This window comes from Labrus mixtus, chromosome 4, assembly GCF_963584025.1.
Source record: "Labrus mixtus chromosome 4, fLabMix1.1, whole genome shotgun sequence".
In the NCBI taxonomy this organism is placed as follows: domain Eukaryota; kingdom Metazoa; phylum Chordata; class Actinopteri; order Labriformes; family Labridae; genus Labrus; species Labrus mixtus.
Window position 1 is genome coordinate 28844448 of NC_083615.1, and position 21089 is coordinate 28865536.

Consider the following 21089-nt stretch of genomic DNA (forward strand, 5'->3'; position numbering starts at 1 on the left):
TGTATGAGTGATACTTGATAAGTGGAGAGTTTCCATGTCTGGTGTTTTTTCCTCCTAACTATGTGAAGACTGACACAAAACTTGAAGGGATAGATTTGTCTGCTCAAACTCAGACTACAAATATTAGCATGTCAAACCATCTTCTTACCATGTGCCTGTTGGGGAGCAGTTATTTAAGAACTTAGTATTATTTTGTTGAGTTACATGTTAGCTAAGATAATAGCTGCTTACAGATTGTGTTTCTGCAACAGCACCATAACAAAGTTCCGCCATCATTACGCCTTTGTTCTTACACTTTGCATCCCAAACAGCGTCTGAATGTTGTCCCAGTTTGTGAATTCACATCGCATTGTAGAATGCAGAGACGAGCACAAGGGGCATGGCGTGTGAGCACACAGTGGGAGCTTCACATACACACACACACACTCAGGCATGCACACACACACACACATTGCTGTTTTGCCCCGCCAGCTCCTATACGTTTCACAAAGCCAGCTTGTTCCCCTCATCATGCCTCTGTCACTACCTGTGATGGCAGATCAGGCGAAGAACGACGCCGCCCCCACATTAGCAGCACATTTCACGTGAGGCGTAATAGGGATGTAAGTATTCCGCCTTAAAATGGCAGCCTGTAAGCGCCAAATTCCCTAAAACCACTCATCCTGAAGCCTTTTCTCTTGCAAAGTTAACAAAAGCCCTATTCAGACTGCCGTTTCAAGGCACGTTTTTTTTTTACATCCCTGTGATGTTTCGCCTTCAATCTGAATGTCACGGTGGGATGATCCCGCCCCCTCTGTACCGTCTTCATAGGTAACAGAGATGTTACAGGGGCGAGACAGGATCAGAATCAGCTGAGCCAACGGGGGAGCGTAGCGCTGTGTTTGTTCTTGTTTGACTTTGTGTGTTTTTGGAGATTTCGCTGTTTCATTCTTATGAAATGTTAAAAACGCAATGTGAAATAATTGACTGGGACACCAATATCACAGCGTGAATATGAATGTACAAAGACGTGATGACCTTTGAGCCTCATTATGGCACTTTTGCGAAAATGCAGTCTGAAGGGCTAAAGTTGACAATGTTGCTCCTAAGGTCCTTTTAAGAACATCAGCATCGTTATAATGATACCAGAAAACATTAATTAGTAGCACTCTTGTGCTTTCCCACATGTTCATGCAATCTATTCCACTGCCCCCCCCTCTCCACTATCTCTACACACACCCCCTTTCTGTTGTCTCTCCTTTCTCCCGCTCTAACTCTTTACTCTGCCTTTTGTGTAAGTGAAGCCAGGGCCTCCCAGTGACATGAGCCCTGCTCCTGTAAAACTAATAATGACCGAGATTTGTGCAGGCTTAGCATTCTTTCTCCCTTTCAGTGCAAGACACTGAGACTGGAGGGAGTAGGGGGGGAAAGGGGAGAAAGATCTAGGGGTAAGGTGGGAGGGGTGATCAGGGGGAGAAAATGTCCTAGTTTGAGAGGGGAATCCTGCAAAAAGGAAGAGAAGTGAAGCACAAGATGGAGAAAGAGATAGAGAGGCCCCTTTCCCTGAAACGCCACATGCTCTCATTCTTTCAGGGTCGGTGGCACTGAAATAACGCTGCATCCTCTGCAAACACATTGTACACACACGGACACACACATGCACACACATTCAGGTGTGTAAATCACTGAGAGAAATCAGGAATGTAAACACGGACCTTGAACAGTTAATAATATAGTCTACATGCACGCTTCAACTCTTAAGCTAGCAGTCAACAACTACTTTCAAACCCAACAATTAGCAGAGCCATTTGTTTTCCCTCCTACAAAACCGCACGCAATGAAAACATGCAAAGTAAAAACCCCAGAAAATAAAATATGTCCCCGCTGCACACTGACAGAGCTCTGTCAAATTCACATAAGGATCACCAGATGTGCTGGTAGATGCAAGGAGAGGGCAAAGGGGAGGTCTCACACACTGCCCTCTCTAACACTCTCCCCTCCCTCCTTCCACCCCCCCCCCCCCCCACTCCCCATCCCAGAGACATGTGCGTTCACTGCCAGCACACAGTTCAGCTCTCAGCAACTGATGCACAGACAGCTGCTGTTTTCTCCCTTCCCCACCTCCTGCTCCCCTAACCATTCTCCTTTTTCTTTCAATTTCTTTCCTACACTGCCTCCATTCATCCCCTCTGTACTTTCCCCTTCCTTCCCTCTACTTTGTCATTCTGATCTGTACTTTTCCTCAGGCGGATAAAAAAAGGCAGGTCCTGGTGCAGGGAGAGGGCTTGTGTAATCTCTGGCTGCACATGAGCACCGGAGAGTTATTGCTTCAGCTGGAAAAGCAACACAGCAGAGGACCCGCTAACACTTAAAGGACAAACTTTGGAATAAGGAGAGGAGTAAGGAACACTTGTTGTGACAGGAAGAGACGAGAGGAACAGTTTGGAGTTTTGGGTGCAGGACAGAGACCATGCCGGGCTCTGTGCTGCTGCTGCTTCTGTCCCTGTTGGTCCTGTCCACAGGAAGTGATGCCAGAAGAATAAGGAAAAGAGGACTCAACCACAAGGTGAGACTGCAAATCTCCCTCTTTGACTTTTATGTGTAAATTCTGGTCCTGTCTCTGTTTCATGGCGGTTATGGAAGTATCCTGCAAAAGTGGAAGTAGGTGAAAGCTCACAGCTTAACAGTACAATACCGGCTCTGTTTCAGAGAGCTGGTTTCACACAGGGAGAGCAGTTTTGTGGCTGTGGTGAGAGGTGGGTGACCTGGTGTGAGCACTTTGGAGGATATGAAAGACCAGTCAAATTATCAAAGTATTGTGCTTCCAAAATCAGTGCAATATTTTTGAAAGTAGTCTATGTCTTGCTGGGTTTCTGGATCAGCGCCGTCCTCATGTCTCTTTTAAATATAATGCAGGCAAAAGATGAGTACAAGCTTGGCATAAATGCTGGCTGCAAAACTTCTTGCAATGGCTAGCTTGGCTCTGCGAAAGCACACTCATGAGCTGTTTTCACACAAACACCAGGACAGAAAATGTCTAAAGTTTTTATTCACAGCTGTCCTTCAGGATGTATAATTTTCTCAGGAGGCTTGACCTGACGTTAAAAACATGTCTCAGTCATAATGTCTACAAGATATCCAAGATGGCAGGTTAAAGCATGAAGTCCAACACTATGATGACAGTAGTGCCTTTAGATTAATGCCATGTGTTACCAGACACAACCATGGAAGCAGTGAGAGGCAAAGAGCAGAAAAGAGCATAAAGCAGCTTTCCTACCTGCAAGACAATTGCACCTGTTGTTCACTTCATGACACAGTATGTCATCACTCCCCTCACGCTTGATCCCTCCAGAATATAACCTGCTGCATTCATACAAGTGGATATTTTACTTTTGGAGCTGGCAGAAAAAAATCCAGGAAAAATTCAGGGCAAACATTTTCAGAATCAATCCAAACATTTCAGGACATTTTCGTGTATGTGACAGTTTTGTGTATGTGTAAAAACAGCTTTTATGGTATTTGTTTGAATGAAACAAAATATTGCATTCTTACAAAAGGTACACTATACCTATGCATAAGATCTGTAAAGAGATTTGATATGACTTTGTCCACAGGAGGCGCCAAAATCAACACAAACAGAAAGTTCCTCACAGGAGCTTTAAGAATATTTTGTACTGTTTTTTTGTTTCTACTTTTTAAGACTGATCGAGCTAAAGTTGCAGATCACTCATCTTTTCATTGCTAATGTCAATTATCAAATACTGAAGCACTTAGTGGAATTTTTTAAATACTTCATATGTTTGGTCATGATTAAGATGTGGATGCCTTTGGCCTTAAACTGGATCTGGAGACTTTGTCACCAGTGGGAAAGAAACCGTTTAGTTGATCTTTGATTTTTTTTTTTAATGTACACTCATCATGAGAGTTTTTCAGTTTTGATGAGCAGCAGAAACTTGAGTGCGACAAGTTGGAATGAGTTGCTGATTTTCAAGTTTCCATATGAGTAAATTAAAAGCACACTGGATTTTTCACTTGGGCCTGTGTGTGTGTGTGTGTGTGTGTGTGTGTGTGTGTGTGTGTGTGTGTGTGTGTGTGTGTGTGTGTGTGTGTGTGTGTGTGTGTTGTGAATGTGTGTGTGTTTACTGAGGATTATTAGGGCAGGAACTGAACTTGCAGACTGGGCCCCTGCTTGTTAACTCCGCTCAGTTTGGCTGATTGATCATCTCTAACAAGGGTTCACTGTAGCGTGCTGCCGTCTCTTTCTTTATCACCCTGCGACCTCTCGTGCTCCAATGTTCTCACTTTCCGACCTGTTAATGCCCTCGTTGGCCCTTCTCCCTCGTCTGTTTGCAGCCTTCAACTCTCTTCCCCTCTCTCATAGAAAACAGCAACCCTTTCACCTTCTCCCTGGCCTGCTTTTTATATCCACTAGCCCATCCCAGCACAGCGTCCCAGATTTCTCCTCCTTCAAATCTCTTCTCTGCTCTCCAACAGAAACGTCCTGCTGGACTGGGCTTCAAAGCTGCTGTAATTGGAACATGCTGAGACTGCTGTGCAGATGGAGTTTGTGTCTTTCCCTCTGAACCTTTTCATCTCTGCATCTTTCAATCGTTCATTTTTTTAACCACCTCCTCCACAAACACATAAATACACACACCCTCAGCTTTATCCATAACACTAGGGTTGTGCAGAGAGACAAATTATAGTCTGACTGACTATTGGCACTGGAATAGTGTGTGTGAAAACAAACTCAGGGGAACCAGCGGGCTCAGTGCCTGTCTCGAATTTATGCTCTCTCTTTTTTTTTTTTTTTCCTTTTTCTCTTCATATTAAGAAATAGGTAGTTCAGTCTCTAGGGACTTGGGTTGGGAACCGGAGGGTTGCAAGTTCAAGTCCCTGTGCGGACCAAAAGAGGAAGTTGGTCTGGTTGCTGGAGAGGTGCCAGGTCACTTCCTAAGTACTGCAGAGCATCCCCTCGAGCAAGGCACCGAATGCCAACAGCTCTGGTGCGCTCCCTGTGTAGCAGCCCCACATGTCTCCATTATAGCACAGGTCCTGTCCTTGCAGGTGTGTAATCTGGGCCTATAAGAATGACAAAAACAGAACAGAAAAGGCACCCTCAGGGACTAATAAATTAGGAAAAAAAACTACAAATATATCAAAATAAACCTTGAATTTGGAAATTACAAACTAAGATGAGCCTGCTATCCGGTAATACTTTCAATAGGATAAAAAAAAATGCTTGGAATAGAAATGTAATCTGTTGAATCTTAGAGACTCATCGGATGATAACTAATCACCTAAATAAATACATGGACAAGTGAATGACAGGTACCATTTTCCTGTACTTGATTTTTTGTTTTGTTGCTGAACAAACTGTTGAACAGGTGAAAGCTATGGAAAAAAAGTGTAAACTGACGAGTCTGTTTTTCTTCTATCTTTGAATCAAGCTTTGTCGATTAGAGTATCACTTTTTTAAGTGAGATGTAATCACATCACTGTAGACATGCAGTCAGGCTTACCCTAAACGTCCTTTTTCTGAATCTCTCATGAAGGTTTCAGTTTGACCTCTGGGTCAGACGGGTTATGGGATCAGCAGTAGCACTCTACTTATTTCCTCCTGGGCTTTGACAGCCAAACTGCCCACCGAATAGTACATGTCATGCTGTGGGAGATGCTTGTATAGAGGTAGGAAATGTGCATGAGAGGAAAACTTGCATGAAAATAAATCGCAAAGTGTAAAGTCCAAGATTCAGGATTAATTTATTGTCTCACAAAGTGACACAGTTGTCTTCACCCACGCTGCAGCCGTAAAAATACAACAATCACAATAAATGATGTCCAGAAAAGAAATGACGAATAGAAATAACATCAAGTTCTTAACATACCAGTGCAAAAACACAAAGATAAATTATAGTCTAGTATGTATCTTATTTGCCACTATGAAGAAGCCTTACATACACAGGGATACACACCAGAGGGAATGAACTTGTACTCTGTATATAAAATTAAAAATCATGAAAAATTCTGCAGTAATCTCTACTGTGGGATGCTGTGATGACACCACGCACACCCGGTCTGTCAAAATCAGCTATGACCTGACTCTGACCTGCAGGGTTACTCCGGCTGCTCTATCAGATCTGTCCGGGCCTTCATGTCTGAACCTCCAGAGCCAGGATCAGATTCTGAACCTGAGGACACTAACCTCAAAGAGTCTACCAAGTTCCTCTCAGTCTGCCACATAATGCTTATTCTTTATTCATGCAAAATAACTTAAGAATGTGTAACAGCAGCCTATTGCTTTTATATACTTTTAGTGATAGGGGTTTGTGCCCCCCCTCCAACAAAAACCTGAGCCTTAAAATTATGAAAAACTTAAATCCTAAACCTAAATCATTATTCAGTCTAAAAAAAGTTCTCAGTCTTTCCACTTGTTTACAGAAACCCCTTTACAACATAGTGTGTTTCAAGAACAATTTCTGATTTTGCTTTTACAGCCTTTAAGACAAATATGTTTCATGGATCAATGAGAAAATGTGGCTGTGGGAGGTAGAAGAAAAAATAGAGGAGGGGCGTGACAGTAATGATAACAACAAGGACTTTATGTCGTTGTTTTCTGGCAGATATTGATTTGGACAAAATGGCGATCATTTCATTCAAGAATATCGAGGAACAGCAAAGCAAGTAAAAACGTGTGCCTGGGAAAAAATGTAATGAAATTTTACAGGCACAACTGATGGTCATAAAGTTTTGATTGAAGTTTGGGTAATAAGATCCAAAGATCTGTGAGCAAAAGTGAAACTGACAAATTTAGAGTCCAATATTTCACCCAACAGCTGCAAAACATATTTCTAGACTTAAGGCCTCAAGCACATCTGTCCTCACTGCTGAAATCACTGCTCCAGATGCACAGATTACACACACACACACACACACACACACAGAACTGATTATTTTGACTCACACAGTCATAACACAGTCTGGGTCACACACCTGCCTGGGCTTGTCAGTGAGCTTGAACAGTGTCTGAGGCTGCCAGCAGAAATCTTTACAGTTTCATTGATTTGATGTGATGGGGGCTGTTTGTTTGAACTGCAGGTGGTGTTAAGACTTGGACCCTGCAGATGCTCAAAAACAGATTTACTTCCTGTTCAAAGGCTGGCCTAGTGTTTGACTTCCTGTGGTTACTACTGAAGACACAACAGAGCTGTATGTACTGCCTGTTCAGTGAGGCAAATGTGTTATTTTGAAGCCATGCAGCAGATGATCTTAGTTTTGGTTAGGTGACACCCAATGCGAGGTCAGACTACACGTTATAAGAGTGATTATAACACTATCAGTCAGACGTAGGGTTTGGGACCAGGTTGTTTTAGCCCGTGTTGTGTGTCAGATTGAATGAAACTCAAGGCGACATCTGGTACTCCTCACAACCTCCTGATGCAAGTCTAGCATCTTTTTTGATAATAATAAATGATAATAATGATAATTTAAAGCTATAATATGTAGAAATGTATTAGAATGTTTACATAAAAATATCTAAATTAATTTAATTTGTGAGAATTTGTGGAATACTGAAAGCTGCTGTACTGTTGCTGTATGTGCTGCTGTGATAAAAACATCATGTAAATTATACTTAAATACATCAGCTTGTCGCCGGTAAACTGTTCCTCAGGCCTGTTTCACCCGTTCGTCTTGACAACGGTCTTGTCGGAGTTCATTTTCATCGGGAGGGGCAGAGAGAACTCCCATGATTCCCCGTCAGCTCCCACGTCATCTTTTGTTCTTGTTTTGATTGGGAGCCCCATGGCAGCATAATTTACATATTGTGCGTTTAATTATATTTAAAAAAAAGCTGATTTTGGCATCCTGAGATACTGAGAAAAGTACATTTTCAAGATTTCAAGATTTAACAAATAGAAATGTTTCATTATCACATAATGAATAAACAGAATGAATCCAACAGTATAGTAGCCTATACAACGTATGGATGCATGATTGCTTAGGGTGTCCATACTTTTATTATATTTTTTGTAACATAATTGTAGTCAGTCAGTCATCCAGTTTATCAGTAGTCCTGTGAACTGTGTGCAGCTCTAAACAGGGCTAATCCCAGTCAGATGATGTGAGCTTGCTGGTCTGAAGCACAATACTGAAAGAACCAAAAAATAAAAGGCTGAGTACTGGACTTACATGGAAGGAGATGGCCGTTCTGAACAAAACAAGAACATGCACACTATCAAGAGAGATAAATTTGTTTCCACGTTAAATTCTGCCTTTCTGTTGCCTTTCTGGGTCTTCTGCGGTTTAAGACATTGGATTTTGCAGCAGAGATGTTTTTGGAGTTGCATCAGGAGGAATAAAGCGTGTAAGACTGCAGGCATTTTTCAATCTATAATCGATCAATTCAGAGATGCAGTTCAAGCCGAGTGCAAGCCTGGGACCTTCATCATGGACTTCCCTGCTTCCTCAGATTATGACTGACAGGCAGAAGTCAGCTTTCTGACTGTGTCCTAATACTGATTAGCTGCTTTCACATCAGTTTACATCTGTCCTGTTGTGTCACAAACCACATTTTGCATATGTTCAGTCTGTTCGTCTCCTTTTCAAGGTCAGACACTACTCTGTTCCCCGGGTTACAAGGACTCTTTCCTCTCTCCCAGCTGTGCATCTACCTGTTTGTCTGTCAGCATGTCCTCTCATCACTCACTGAAACTCTCCTCTCAGACTGATTTACAGGCTGTGGGTTTGTCTCACAGTTAGCTCGCTGAGTTTCCATCTCCCTGCACGTCCGTCTATCTTGCTGTCAAACTGAATGCTGCTTCTGAGACAGTAAATGAGTCCTGACAACTCCAAAGCTAGTCAGATGTGAGCTGTGTGTGCTACCTCATTCTGTAGTCATGGAAGAGATGATGCATTTGAGTTGACACTTAAAGTATAAAGTTTTTCCTTGTTTATGTAAACCTGTGCACAACCTTGACCCTGCAGTGTGTGCCTCTATCTGAGATCTAACGTTTTCACACTTGCAGAAATCTCCTGAGGATATTTCCTGGGGGCGCTGTATGTGTGAACGCAAACAGACAAATTGTTCACTGGGACGTCACCCGGAGTTTCTCCTGCCAGACCCCTAGTATTTTTTCCGCAGAAAGTCCCAGTTGGCTGATGTGAGAACGCAGCAGGATATTCTCAGGAGAATTCAGCTCGAACCAATAGGAGGGGGAGTGACGTTTATATACTGTGACTGCTGCACGGTGCAAAGAGTGTCTGCACACAACCACTACGATCTCTGTGCATGTAATTAAACGGCTGCATTAAGTTTTCTGTTTGCCAGTATGTTGTTCTCAGCTCTTTTTTTGGACTACATGATATAAAGCCAGATATTCTCATCATACTGTAGCGTCGTGTAGCGGACTCTGCTGCTTTGTCCGCTACTTCCGCGTTGTTTTTATACACGTCTTACCTCAGGAGACCCCCCGCCTCCCGTCCTGTCTGACAGGGATAGTCTCCAGACGTGAGGAGCATATGTGAACAGCCAGGTCAGGAGAATCTCCGGAGGACTCCTCCCGTAATTATCTAGATATTATCCGGAGTGTATATGTGAAAACGGCTACTGAGTGTGTTTCATGGATTTTTTTTTGCCTTTGTCTGTGTGCATGTACAAAGGCTGCAAAATACCTCAGTATCTGTCTGAGATCTCTGCGTTGAACCATAAACAGCCCAGTCTCAGTGCAGTTAAAAAACCCATAAAAAATAGAGAGCAAAAGGCACTAAAAGGAGCGACAAGGAAAACAGATTGAAGGAATAAAAGAGCAGTTGAGGGTCATTAGTTAAAGCCACCCTCGTGCCACTTCTTTCAACACTAAATAGAGGGGCAGAAAGGGGAGCAGCAGGAGGAAGAGAGACAGTAAGAGTGTGTCAGACAGAGAGAGGGTTAGGAAAAACATGCCCACAGATAGACAGGAACATCACACACAGGCCCGCTGGCAGTGTCTCTACAGGAGAGCGGCACAGCAGACAGGAGCGTAAATAAACAATGAGGGACATCAGAGAGATATGAGCAGGATAGTGTGATAAAGCTCAGGATGTGAGGCATGGTGGTGCTGCTGGCGTACAAAGACATGAAGGCACAGGAAGAAGGAACAAGAGGAGCATCAAGAGTGATGCCGTTACACTACGAGCTAAATGACAGGAGTAGGAAAATGCAAAGTAAACACATATAAGCTATTACTATACATTCATGTGGATAAAAAAAACTCACAATGAACACACAGTTATAAACAGGAAGGGCACACTTCAGACGTTTGCAGGAGGCTTGAGGAGCGGATGTGAGATAAGAGGAGACGGTTGTAGTCATTATGTCATTATCTAATCACAGCGGGCTTTGTAGGCCTCATTCACAGATGTAACTGTATCTGGTGGACCAATATTTCCTCTCTGAGAGACATGACTGAAGAGTAAAGGTCTGCAGTCGATGTGTATAGAGGCATGTATGCAAAAGTAACTACCGGTATTATCTGTCGTTATAGTTTTTCCTGACCGTTGCACCAAAAAACTATCGCCGGCTGTGGATCTTCTAATGCGACCAACACAACCAGCTGAGGAAGCTAAAATGTGACGTAGGCTGGCTATACAGTAGACGATTTTAAATCTTAACTGATTTTTAAAAAGTGGGAAACCACAGACATAAGGACACTTTCAACCGATCCTCCAAAAAACCCACACTAGAAGATTCAGCCAGACGGCGAGCTCACACACCTGCCCTTGTAGTAGTAGCGATATATTTCTTAGCTTGGATCTATGTTCGACGAGACCCTAAAGGAGCCTCCAAGATATCAGCTCCCAGAAGAAGTTATTGGGTATTTAAAAGTGAACCCACGTACAGTTAGTGATACCAACACAGTGCCAAACATTTGCTTTCATTTTTCTGGTTGGTTTGTAAGAGCTCTCAGCGAGCCTGCCAAACAAACAGCACAGCTTTAATGACCCTGTGCAACCCACAGGCTCTAATTAGTCACCTACAAGTAACACCAGTGCCTCTCTCTCTCTATGTGTGTGTGTGTGTGTGTGTGTGTGTTTGTGTGTGCCCCCCCAAAATGAATGGCTGGGACTGGAAGGTCAGAGAAAGTCACCCACACACGACTTAAAACATAAACATTCAGAAACAAAGAATGATGCAGCTTGTGCTTGCTCTTCAGTGATGCAGCTTGTGTAGCTTACTTCATACAGTATGACAAAATACCGTAAATGCAACTTCTCAACAGAGGACTTTACTTGATCTTTAAGTTATGTCAAAAAAAATGAAAAGACACATTTGTCCTTCACTTGGAAGGGAAATAATTGTGTGAATAGCCAAACAGCTACATATAACCTTCTGTGCAGGAAGCTCAAGAGGATCGACCCTGCATGACAAAACATCCTTTAGAGGTCTTTGCTATATTCTTTCTGGGTTTCTGTAAGTGATGGGAGACCAGTGTGTCGGTTTTGTTAATTAGTGTTTGTAGCAGTGAGAAGTAAGCAGTGAAATGATCATGAAACTTGATCACACATCAGCATGTTAAACAAAAGAAAATCCAGAGAGCATGAGAAAATACGAGGGAATGTTTAGTCAAAGGCTGATGATGTGCTTCTTGGGATTTGGTTGGTAATATTTCCCATGTGTAAATAACCCAGAACAATGAACGACTGCTTATTCTGCGCCACAAACCTTGTGCAACTTGATACTAACATTGTGAAAGAGTATAAACTCACATATGTCCAAAGCAATCAGCAAGAGTCAGAGAAGACTTTCAGCTTGGTAAAAGCTATTAAACTACAGGGACCATGGCTGTCATACAGATCCTGTTACGTTATACTTTGAAAGCAAAAAGACATCCTCTCAGCAACACTGTAAAACATGTGCAGTGCTGTGTTGTGCAAATGTGCATGCAGGTCCACACTTAAAGTTGCCAAAGCTGCCAAAGTGTGTGAAGTGTGTCTTCTTATTGGCTAAGGGACCTGTGGCCTACTTTCTTCCCCTCTTCTACATCTCAGTGGGAAGTGTTTGTTCCCACTGAGAACCAGCTTCTCAATCCAGGTCAAGACGTTAGCAGGCAGGCATGCATACTCAAGCCTTCATGTCTTTGCTGTGGCTCTGCCGTGCAGGACAGAGATCATGTCTATCCTTTGCTGCCCTCTAGTGTTTGACAAACGCAATCTGTTTGCTGCTTTTTAAGTACATTATTTCACTAAGGGTTTTTTTTTTTCAGTTTGGATCGCAAAAGATTTATAAAAAGTGTTAATGGAGTTTAACATAATGCTATATTTGTATTTATTTGTGATTGACTTGTTTGTGCAAGGACATCCGGATCAGAATCTTAAGTGTTGCCTTTTAGCAACACAAACTGCATTAAAAATTCTTGCTCAACTTGAAAACGGTGATTGTTACTGTCTTTTGACTTACCATTTGAAGATTTACTGTACTCTCCTGATCACAGTACTCCAAAACCGCCCTGCTTCATCCGCAAGGGTCCCCATGATCCAACTTCCGTGAAAGATTTAATCCACACACATTACATCCATAAAGATCCACAAGTTGCTTCCAATTTGCCAAGGCTTTGCCTGATATCCCACTGTATTTTCTTTTCACATCGATATATATCATCTATATTTATGAATGATTTTTTTGATTGCGATACATCAAAATGGCGGCTGCACTCTGACCTTCTGATGGACCCCTCATTTGGCTTATTAAGGCCTTCTCTTCACTGTTCCCAGACTATGGTAGCCAATGAGAGCCTGAGTTGAAAGGAGGCACCTGTTTTTTTGTAATCTTTGTATTTCCGGCCAATTGCACGTGACTGTGCCCATGACTCACATTTTTGTAGCCAATCAAATTCTTAACATGATATACTGCTTCAATCAAAAACCTTCATCCTGAAAGCAGTAAGAGTTTTTTCTAACACCAAACAGACTACGATCTACAGTAGATGAGTAGATCATGTTTTACAGCGTGAACAGTAGAACGCATGTTTTAATGTTTTTTGGAAGAAAACCAAGAACAGCATTCAGTTACCTTGGGGTAAGCCATGTGCATTTTAGGCTATATGTTACATAATTTGTCGTTATAAGGTCACAGTAATGTCAATACAACACTTATTATTGCATCTAATAGCAAAACTGAAAACTCTCTTCAATAGTCCAAATAGCCCATCACCAGCCAAATTTAACATGTGGTTGTATCTGGCTGCTGTGGCTCATTTGGTAGAGTCGGTTGTTTCTCAACCAGAAGGTCGGGATTTGAATCCCCAGCTCCTGCAGCGACATGTCCTTGGGCAAGACACTGAACCCCAAGTTGCTCCTGCTGCTAAGTCCTCTGTGTTTGAATGTGTATGAATGGGATTCGTCACTTGGTCACTTTACCTAGCAGCCTCTGACATCAGTCCATTTACAATTTGCTTAATGTCGCTCCATGTTGACTTATGTGACCTTTCTTTTATAGTGATCCCTGCAGCTGTTCACTTTCAGCTTCTTTATACTTCAACTGGATTGCTGGATTGTCTTGCAGCTTTTCCCCAGAGCTTCGGCTCACAGTTGGTAGGGCATGGACACCATCCTTAAGGAGAAGGAGGGAGGATATAAACACACCACATCTGCAATCCTCCATTCATTTATTTTACATTTGTTTCTTCTTCTGTCTCTCAGGACTATGAGTACCAAAACCACCCCCAGTCCACACAGCACCAGAAGAATGACCGGTGTCCACCACCACCACAGATGCTGCCAGAGAGAGCGTGCGAGGTGCCGGGCTGCCGCTCAGACTCCGAGTGTGAGCGCCATAAACGCTGCTGCTACAATGGCTGCATCTACGCTTGCTTGGAGTCAGTCCAGCCACCACCAGGTCAGAGCAGCAGGGTTTAGTTACTTATCAGATACCTTGGACAAAACCTTGTGTTTTTAACTCTTACTTAACAGTGCTAGCTTTTTCATTCTGTGAAAGTGTTTCTTCCCCTCTTTTAAACATTGTTTATTGGTATTTCATTGCGCTGTGTATGTGTGTGTGTTGTGAACAGTGTTGGATTGGCTGGTGCAGCCCAAACCTCGGTGGTTGGGGGGAAACGGCTGGCTGTTGGACGGTCCCGAGGAGGTTCTGCAGGGTGAGTTTAAAACACACTTAACCAGTCGCTGCAGTCCCAAACAAACACTCAAAACTCCAGATTTATAGCATGTCTGTAAACCAGAACAGTTCAGGTTCTATTAAACTGAGTGCACTGCTTACTGCAGAATTAGTGAATATCTTGGTCATTATTTTTGGTATTGCAGAAGATAAATCATGGATGTTTTATAATTCAATGAAAAGCTTTCATAAGTTTAAAACAATAGCAGTTAAAGGAAGAATGTGCGACAAAGTATGCTAACATTAGCCTGCTAACATAACAATACAAGGCCACAGGCACTTGTGCTTAAAGGTGCATTAAATAATTCATAACTCCTTCGTGCGAACGCAAGTGGAGGGGGGTTGGAGGTGTGTTGCTGGAGGAGAGCGGAGGCTTCAGTATAGCTGAGGTGTGGCCAAACAGCAGTTTGTTTTGGTTTCACGCTGGTGCTGAAGGGCGACATCTACTGGATCAAAAAGTTGCTCATTCTTCCTTTAAAGTCACATTTAGGTATCCATCCTTAAGATTAACACAGTACATTTTCACTTTTTCTACATTTAACAGTCATACCTAGGGAGAAAAACCTGGAAAAATAGAATGATCAGTCAATCAATCAATCAATCGACCAAACAATCAATCTTTATTTGTTATTTTGTCTGTATATACAAAGACCCAACATTAATATATCATTAGCACATCACCAAGCATTTTTCTTTCCTGCCACTTTCTCAGTATAGACTCACATAAAACAGATCCCAAAGATGTACTGAAGGGCAGAGCATCTTGTCTTTGCCTTGACTGGAAAACAGCCAAAATTCTTCCGTGAATAAAGGTTTCTGCAGATTTTTACAAAGTTTGCAGTATTGATATTCATATCAGAAAATAAAGAAAATCAATCCAAGAAGTACTAGTGAGAAGCAGACATGGGAGGTTGAGGAAAGGGATGTAAACAAAACCAAAGAATGAATAATAATAAACCTCAGATAAACCCATCTTCATGCACATGCTTTGTGTTGAACAGTGTGTTTATTTTCTAGCTGAGGCCTGCAGCACAACAGAGGATGGAGACGAGCCTCTTCACTGTCCCACAGGCTACGAGTGCCACATCATCAACCAAGGAAACCCTGCTGCTGGAATCCCTAACAGAGGACAGTGCATCAAGCAACGCGCCAACTCTGGTATGTATGAGTGAAACCTTTTGATTGCGATTTGGCTTTGAATCCAGATCTTAAAAGATGTGTAATGCTCCTAACTTACTCCCTGTTTCATCTGCTCTTAATGGAACTTCCCCCTCAAAAGATTGTGCTCTTAAAAAGCACCAGGGGACTAAGCCGGGATGTGAGGCAGTGCCAGCAGCCGTCCTTCAGTCTGGCTGGGTCTCTTTTGGCAGATTACATGCTGTTAGATGCCAAGTCTCTCCTGTTAATAGGCCCATAAATAATAGACAAATTGGAATGACCTGGCAGCACAGAAGACAAACTCAATCTATGATGTGCGCCTCAAGCTGTTTTCTATTTTATGTTTCTATTCAGTGTAATGTTAGCAAGAGTTAAAAGAGCAATTTTCATGATTTTAAGAGCAGATGTCATTTATTTTGTCCTTTTTGTCCTCAGATGGACGGGGTCTGAGGCACAAATACTTCAAGGACTACAAGGACTACTTGGGTAAGTGAGGTAATGTGGACAGCTAGAAAATCGGCACTATTATTCACCTACAAATAGCATCAATCTGCCTGACATTAAGATGTTTTTTTTTCCACTCACAGGTACCAGTTCTAACAATGCAGTCGGCTATGAAAAACATCATCACAAGCACCTGCAGGGATAAAGTATGTTTTAAGCCACTTTGAACTTTCATTCAAACCTCCATTTAGGACAAGCCTTATGTTTTTTATTTCATCTCTTTGCGCTCAGATCCACCCTGACCTCAGCTTCATCGACGACCGTAACACAACCTCAGACATCAGCACACTCCTCATCAATCTGCTCTCATCACACCTGAACCAGGACCACACCTGACCTTTGTTTTAACTCTTACAGCGGCTACCTCCTCTTCGTAAAAGCCTCTCTTGCAGTTGGTGCCATCGCAAAATCCTTCAAAGGACAATCAAACGTACAGTAAACAGCCAAAGAAATGAGTGCTCCTTTTATTTCCCTTCTCTGTCTGGTGTTTGTGAAAGGATGATGATGGTTGAGCAGACGAGAGGTGAGCTGAGTTTGCACCAAAGATTATTTTCCAAATGTCTCAGAAGGAAAAAGGAAACTCGAGCCTTTTTAAGTCATGTCATGTTTTCACTTTGCAGCCATCTCCCGCCCTTCACTGCATTCTTATTCTCACACACAAACACACTGGGTATTTCTAAGGCCAGTCAACAGAGGAAATCAGAACCATATGGCCTCTCACTCATCTGTCTCTCTTATTCTCAAAAGGAAACAGTTCGAATTTCCTGATCTTTACTCTGGAAGGTTTCATTGAAAAATAGGTCAAATTCCAGCCAAATTTCTCTGCTTCTTTCATCAAATCCAAATGTAGTTTTATAATCTGTAGAATAACAACTCATAGACCTGATTTAAACATAACTGCCATATTAGTGTTTTGATGTTTTTAAATATTTGGATCATCATATAGGTGCTACTTAAAGGTCACATATTGTGCAAACCATGTTTCTCTAACACTTGTGTCCCAAGTCTGTCTGCAAACCCCCCAGTCATGAGAAAAGTCCATCCTCTCTGTCTTTTGCCTGCTCCACTTTTCAGAAAATGTGTGCTCAAACAGGCCATTTCGAGATTTTCCCTTTGTGACATCACAAAGGGCAGTAACCCGTCCCCCAGGTGGGTGACACTCCCACAGCTAGGTATTTGTTCTGCCCTCTGAGTCCGCCTTCTTACCATAAACAATAGGGCATGGTGCATGAAAGCCCAAGCCCTTCCAGAGAGGGGGCGTGGTCAGACACAGCTCATTTACATTTAAAGGTACAGACACAGAAACAGCCTGTTCTGAGCAGGGCTGAAATAGAGGGGTTTATAGTCATGATCAAATACAGGATCAGAGTGGATTTAGAACAAGAAACTTCACACACATGTTTTGAGAATCTCTGAGACTTGTTGAAAAGGAGTGTAATATGTGACCTTTAAAACTCCTGTGAGGAACTTTCAGTTTGTGATGATTTTGGTGCCCCATGTTGACAAAGCAGTGTATTTCTCTCTTCACTGATTTTGTCCTGTAAATGAGTAGGTAGTCCAAAAATCTCATTCTCCTTTCTTTAGCAATCAAACGTATTACTTATTGTGAATAATTGCTGTGTAAAATGTTAAAGAAAGGATGTTTCTTCAGGATGCTGAAAATCTTCTCCTCTTCCCCCTCAAAAAAAAGTACAAATCGTCAATCTTCTGGCTGATGATTTTGTTTCCTTTTGGTGGTTATAAAGAGGCTTCAGAAACTATTTCAGTCTGTTTCATAATGCGTTACAAAACTCTTTGCAGGAGCTTTAAATATGATAAAATATGTAATTCAATTGAGACAGATTGAGGCATATTTGACTTACCTGTGATAAACCATAAAAACAGATAAGCCTACATGCAAGTGATACTGAATTTGATGATTTGGGATTTTTTATAGAAGTGAAGTATGGAACAAGTAATACAACTAAAATCTACCCATGCAGTTTATTATTTATCACTGAATACTTTATTTTTGACTTCATATCAAACAACAAAAAAAGGCTCATACGCACAAAGCAGATATTTAAAATTGGTCAAAGTTACTCTGTTTTTATCCTCCAGCTTACTTTGCTTCTGCTGTTCCTCAAGTTGTCTCAGTTCAAATGGTGCTACGTTTCATTGCTGCCGATACTCTCAGAACAATAAGCTGGTCACATGATAAGCTGAAGGTGAGAAACTGTTACCATTCTCTGTGTGCAGATATAAAGTGATGTCTGAATGTTGCCTTCTGACTGGTGCTGTAATCTTGTTATAAATAAAAACATTTTGGAAATCTTAGACTGCAAAGTGTGATTTTTTTTGTCTGTTGTCTGCAACATATACAGGATTTAGGACATATTTTAACAATGTCAAGCAACTGAAAAGATAATTAAGGCTGGTAACACACTTCACAATATTCCCCATTAACTTGTTATGTATTAGCATGCTAATAAGTAGCATACTGGCTGCTTGTTAGTCATCATTGAGCATTTATTAGTGCCCTATTCTATATGACCATAGTCTACAGCTAAAAGGCCATTCATTAAGGGTGCTCTCAGACTAGGCCTAGTTGTCCTGTACTGTACTGTACTTAAGCACTATTGCCTTGATTTGGTTCTTAATTCTACCATATAAAGGCAGTGCTAGGAAAAAGTATATTATGATCCTACTAATATGAAGAAACTTCACAGACATGTTTTTGGCAACCTCTGAGACTTTTTTAAACTTCTTGAAAAGGAGGATAATATGTGACCATTAATTGTAGCCTACAGCATGAAGAATTTTAGGTAAAGAATAACTTTTTTCCACCTATGGGTATCATGGGAAAAAGGGGTCTCAGATCAAAGCCCCTTAATGTAACAAATGCAAACACAGAATCAATGCCCAAATCTGTCATTCTTTGTCATCATGTGTGGGGTTGTTCACACGTTTAAATTGTTTAAAAACCTTTCAGTGTGCCAGGCTTAAGCCACTTCAGCATATGTGGCTGTAACCCTACACCCTGTGTTTATCTGCAGCTCATTAATTAATGTTATTTTGTTGGTTTCTCGCACTCAGCACAAGTGATTTACAGGGGAACATACTTTGCCTAGTGATGTTCTTGGCTGACACATCTGAAGCATCTGATAGAGGTGCCCTGTTACTGTTTGTGAACGTAAAGAGGCAGAAGTCAGCCCTGGGTCATTAGACGCTCACCTTCTACATCTCCTACATGACCTCTGCACTTCACTTTGTCACAGTGTAAAATGTCAAGTTTAATGACTTTATTTTCTATCTTTCATAAGCTGACACAGCTTAGAGTATATAGAATTGAACAGAGCTCTCTCTAAAATAAACTTGTTCTTTACTTTCCCAATTTTTAATTTTTACAAGTCAAAAAGTCTGCGGTGAAATAGAAGTGCAAAAAAAGGCTTTTGGCTGAGAGGCGGTAAATGAATTAAAGCGTTTGTAAAGATTTTGCATGAATCAAACGGCAACCTCTGGTCTTGAAAAATTAAGCCAATGCAGAAGTGCAAAATCCTGCAGATCGTCGAGGTTCTGCAGGTCGATCGTTAGGTTGACTGAAAGTTAGGGGGAGACAGGATTTCCAGCATGGCGGCTGCTGCCGATGAGCCTCTAGAGCCCCCTGCAGGAACAGATGGCTGATGTCACTCAGGCTTCTACCATTAATATTTACAGTCTATGGCATGAATTCATAAAAATGAAGGCCTACAGGCTTTAACTTCAACAATGACATTTCAGCCAGTTATTCATATTCAACATCTTAGTTTAGTAATATGACTGCACAGCATCATTCTCAGTATTCAGTACCATCAGAGTCATCAGGGGAGCTCTGTTTGTTTTCTTTAAGGGGGTTACAGGAGAGTTTAATTTCACATTAGGGAGACAAATCCCTCATAAAAGATTCACGATATATCCATTACAGGTTATACACTGAGTGCTCACTCGTGTCTTCCTCAGCTGTTCAGCTTTAAATCACAGGCAGACTGAGAACGATGGAAAAACTTATTTTATAAAGGCCTAAGTGCTTTTGTACTTAGGTCAATATTCACTGTTAACTAGTCGCTCATTAGCATGCTAATTAGTAGAATACTGGCTGCTCATTGGTCATTATTGAGCACTTATTATTACCTTATTCTACATGACTAGCTAATAGGCCGTTAACTAAGAGTTTGCCCTCAGATTTATCTAAGAGGATTAAATATCACTGTTATTTGATACTTCATTGTTAGTAAAGTAGATCATAGTTAGTGAACATATAATGTGTAAAAAAATGCTGGTCATTGAGTAGTGTGCGCACTTCACACCTCTGGCCCCCCTCTGCATGCTTTCACTTTTAAACCAGCCCATGAAGTTTGTCTTTTGAAGTTTAAAGTTATAAAGCGTAATTGAGGAATATTTTGTTGCGGTGATGTTTACCTGCACCAGGCTTTGTGAGAAATGTATAGCACAGTGGGTGTCTTTCTCTTCCTTTATCTCGCGCTTTGTGCCCCCCCCCCCCCCCCCCCCCCCCCCTCTCGCATACACACACGCGCACAGATAAGCGGGCATGTACCTGCATGAAAGCTGCGTTAGAGAAACAGGGAGCCCCTGCGGTGAGTGGAGCAGACACAGTGTTTGGGATGAAACGGAGGTTGTGACGCTCTTCACGCAGGCTGTCAGCTGTGAGTTGGACATGTTGTCTATCGGTTGGACATGTCGCACTTGACCGCCTCCTCACTGCCACCCTGTTGATTTAATCATCATGAGCGCGCCAAACAAATCATCAGAGAGAAGGTAAGTTTAGTCTCTTATGTGTCTGTGTGGAATAAATGTGTCACAACGCAGCTTAGCGTTAAGCTCTGTTATTAAAGACGAGTCCATGTAATAGGAGAACCTGTTGATTAAAATTCTTCAATAGTTCAGTAAATATCGATTAGGCTTGTGTTTATTATTTTAGGCACCTAAAACAAATGATCAATCTTTAAATAATAAGCTTACCGAATTTTAAGATCAACCCTGTTGGTAGTTTTGCACCGATTAAAACAGTTTAAATGACTTAACACCTCTATAAAGCAAACAGAGCTTGGTGTTTGTGTGTGTTTTTAAGACAAACTAAATATTGCCCAGAAGGTGTCAGTGTAGTTTATGCAATGCAAATAAAAAAGGCTCCCGGACTGTCTTTCTATAAACTAAACAGCCTCTTATAGCCTAGATCTATACTTCCTATTTGAGTCAAGGTCAAGGGCAAAGATGTTTATGACTGAACTGTGATGGAAACAATATCATCAAAGAATAGTTT

General features: G+C 41.7%; 2 protein-coding genes across 4 annotated transcripts in view; both read left to right on the plus strand.

The window, feature by feature from the left end:
- The first annotated feature begins 2034 nt into the window (after window positions 1-2034).
- On the plus strand, window positions 2035-18106 carry wfdc1 (WAP four-disulfide core domain 1). Of its 2 annotated transcripts, none has more exons than XR_009672982.1 (7): window positions 2035-2545; window positions 13657-13852; window positions 14025-14108; window positions 15146-15286; window positions 15722-15781; window positions 15874-15936; window positions 16022-18106. XR_009672982.1 is itself a non-coding variant. In XM_061036761.1 (7 exons), the coding sequence occupies exons 1-6, from the start codon at window positions 2450-2452 to the stop codon at window positions 15933-15935; spliced, it is 630 nt and encodes a 209-aa protein (XP_060892744.1). In that variant the 5' UTR covers window positions 2035-2449; the 3' UTR covers window position 15936; window positions 16022-18106. The 2 variants fall into 2 exon arrangements, 1 of the variants encoding a protein (XP_060892744.1); XM_061036761.1 differs by having other exon boundaries at window positions 15722-15772.
- Window positions 18107-20438: 2332 nt separating this feature from the next.
- The window catches only part of dyrk4 (dual-specificity tyrosine-(Y)-phosphorylation regulated kinase 4), a 39650-nt gene continuing 38999 nt past the window's right edge, over window positions 20439-21089 (plus strand). The window contains exon 1 of one of the 2 annotated variants that reach the window (XM_061036714.1): window positions 20439-20584. In XM_061036714.1, the coding sequence (XP_060892697.1) occupies window positions 20553-20584 (32 nt within the window). In that variant the 5' untranslated portion in view covers window positions 20439-20552. The remainder of the gene's footprint in view (window positions 20585-21089) is intronic. The other variant, XM_061036719.1, reaches the window with a different exon arrangement.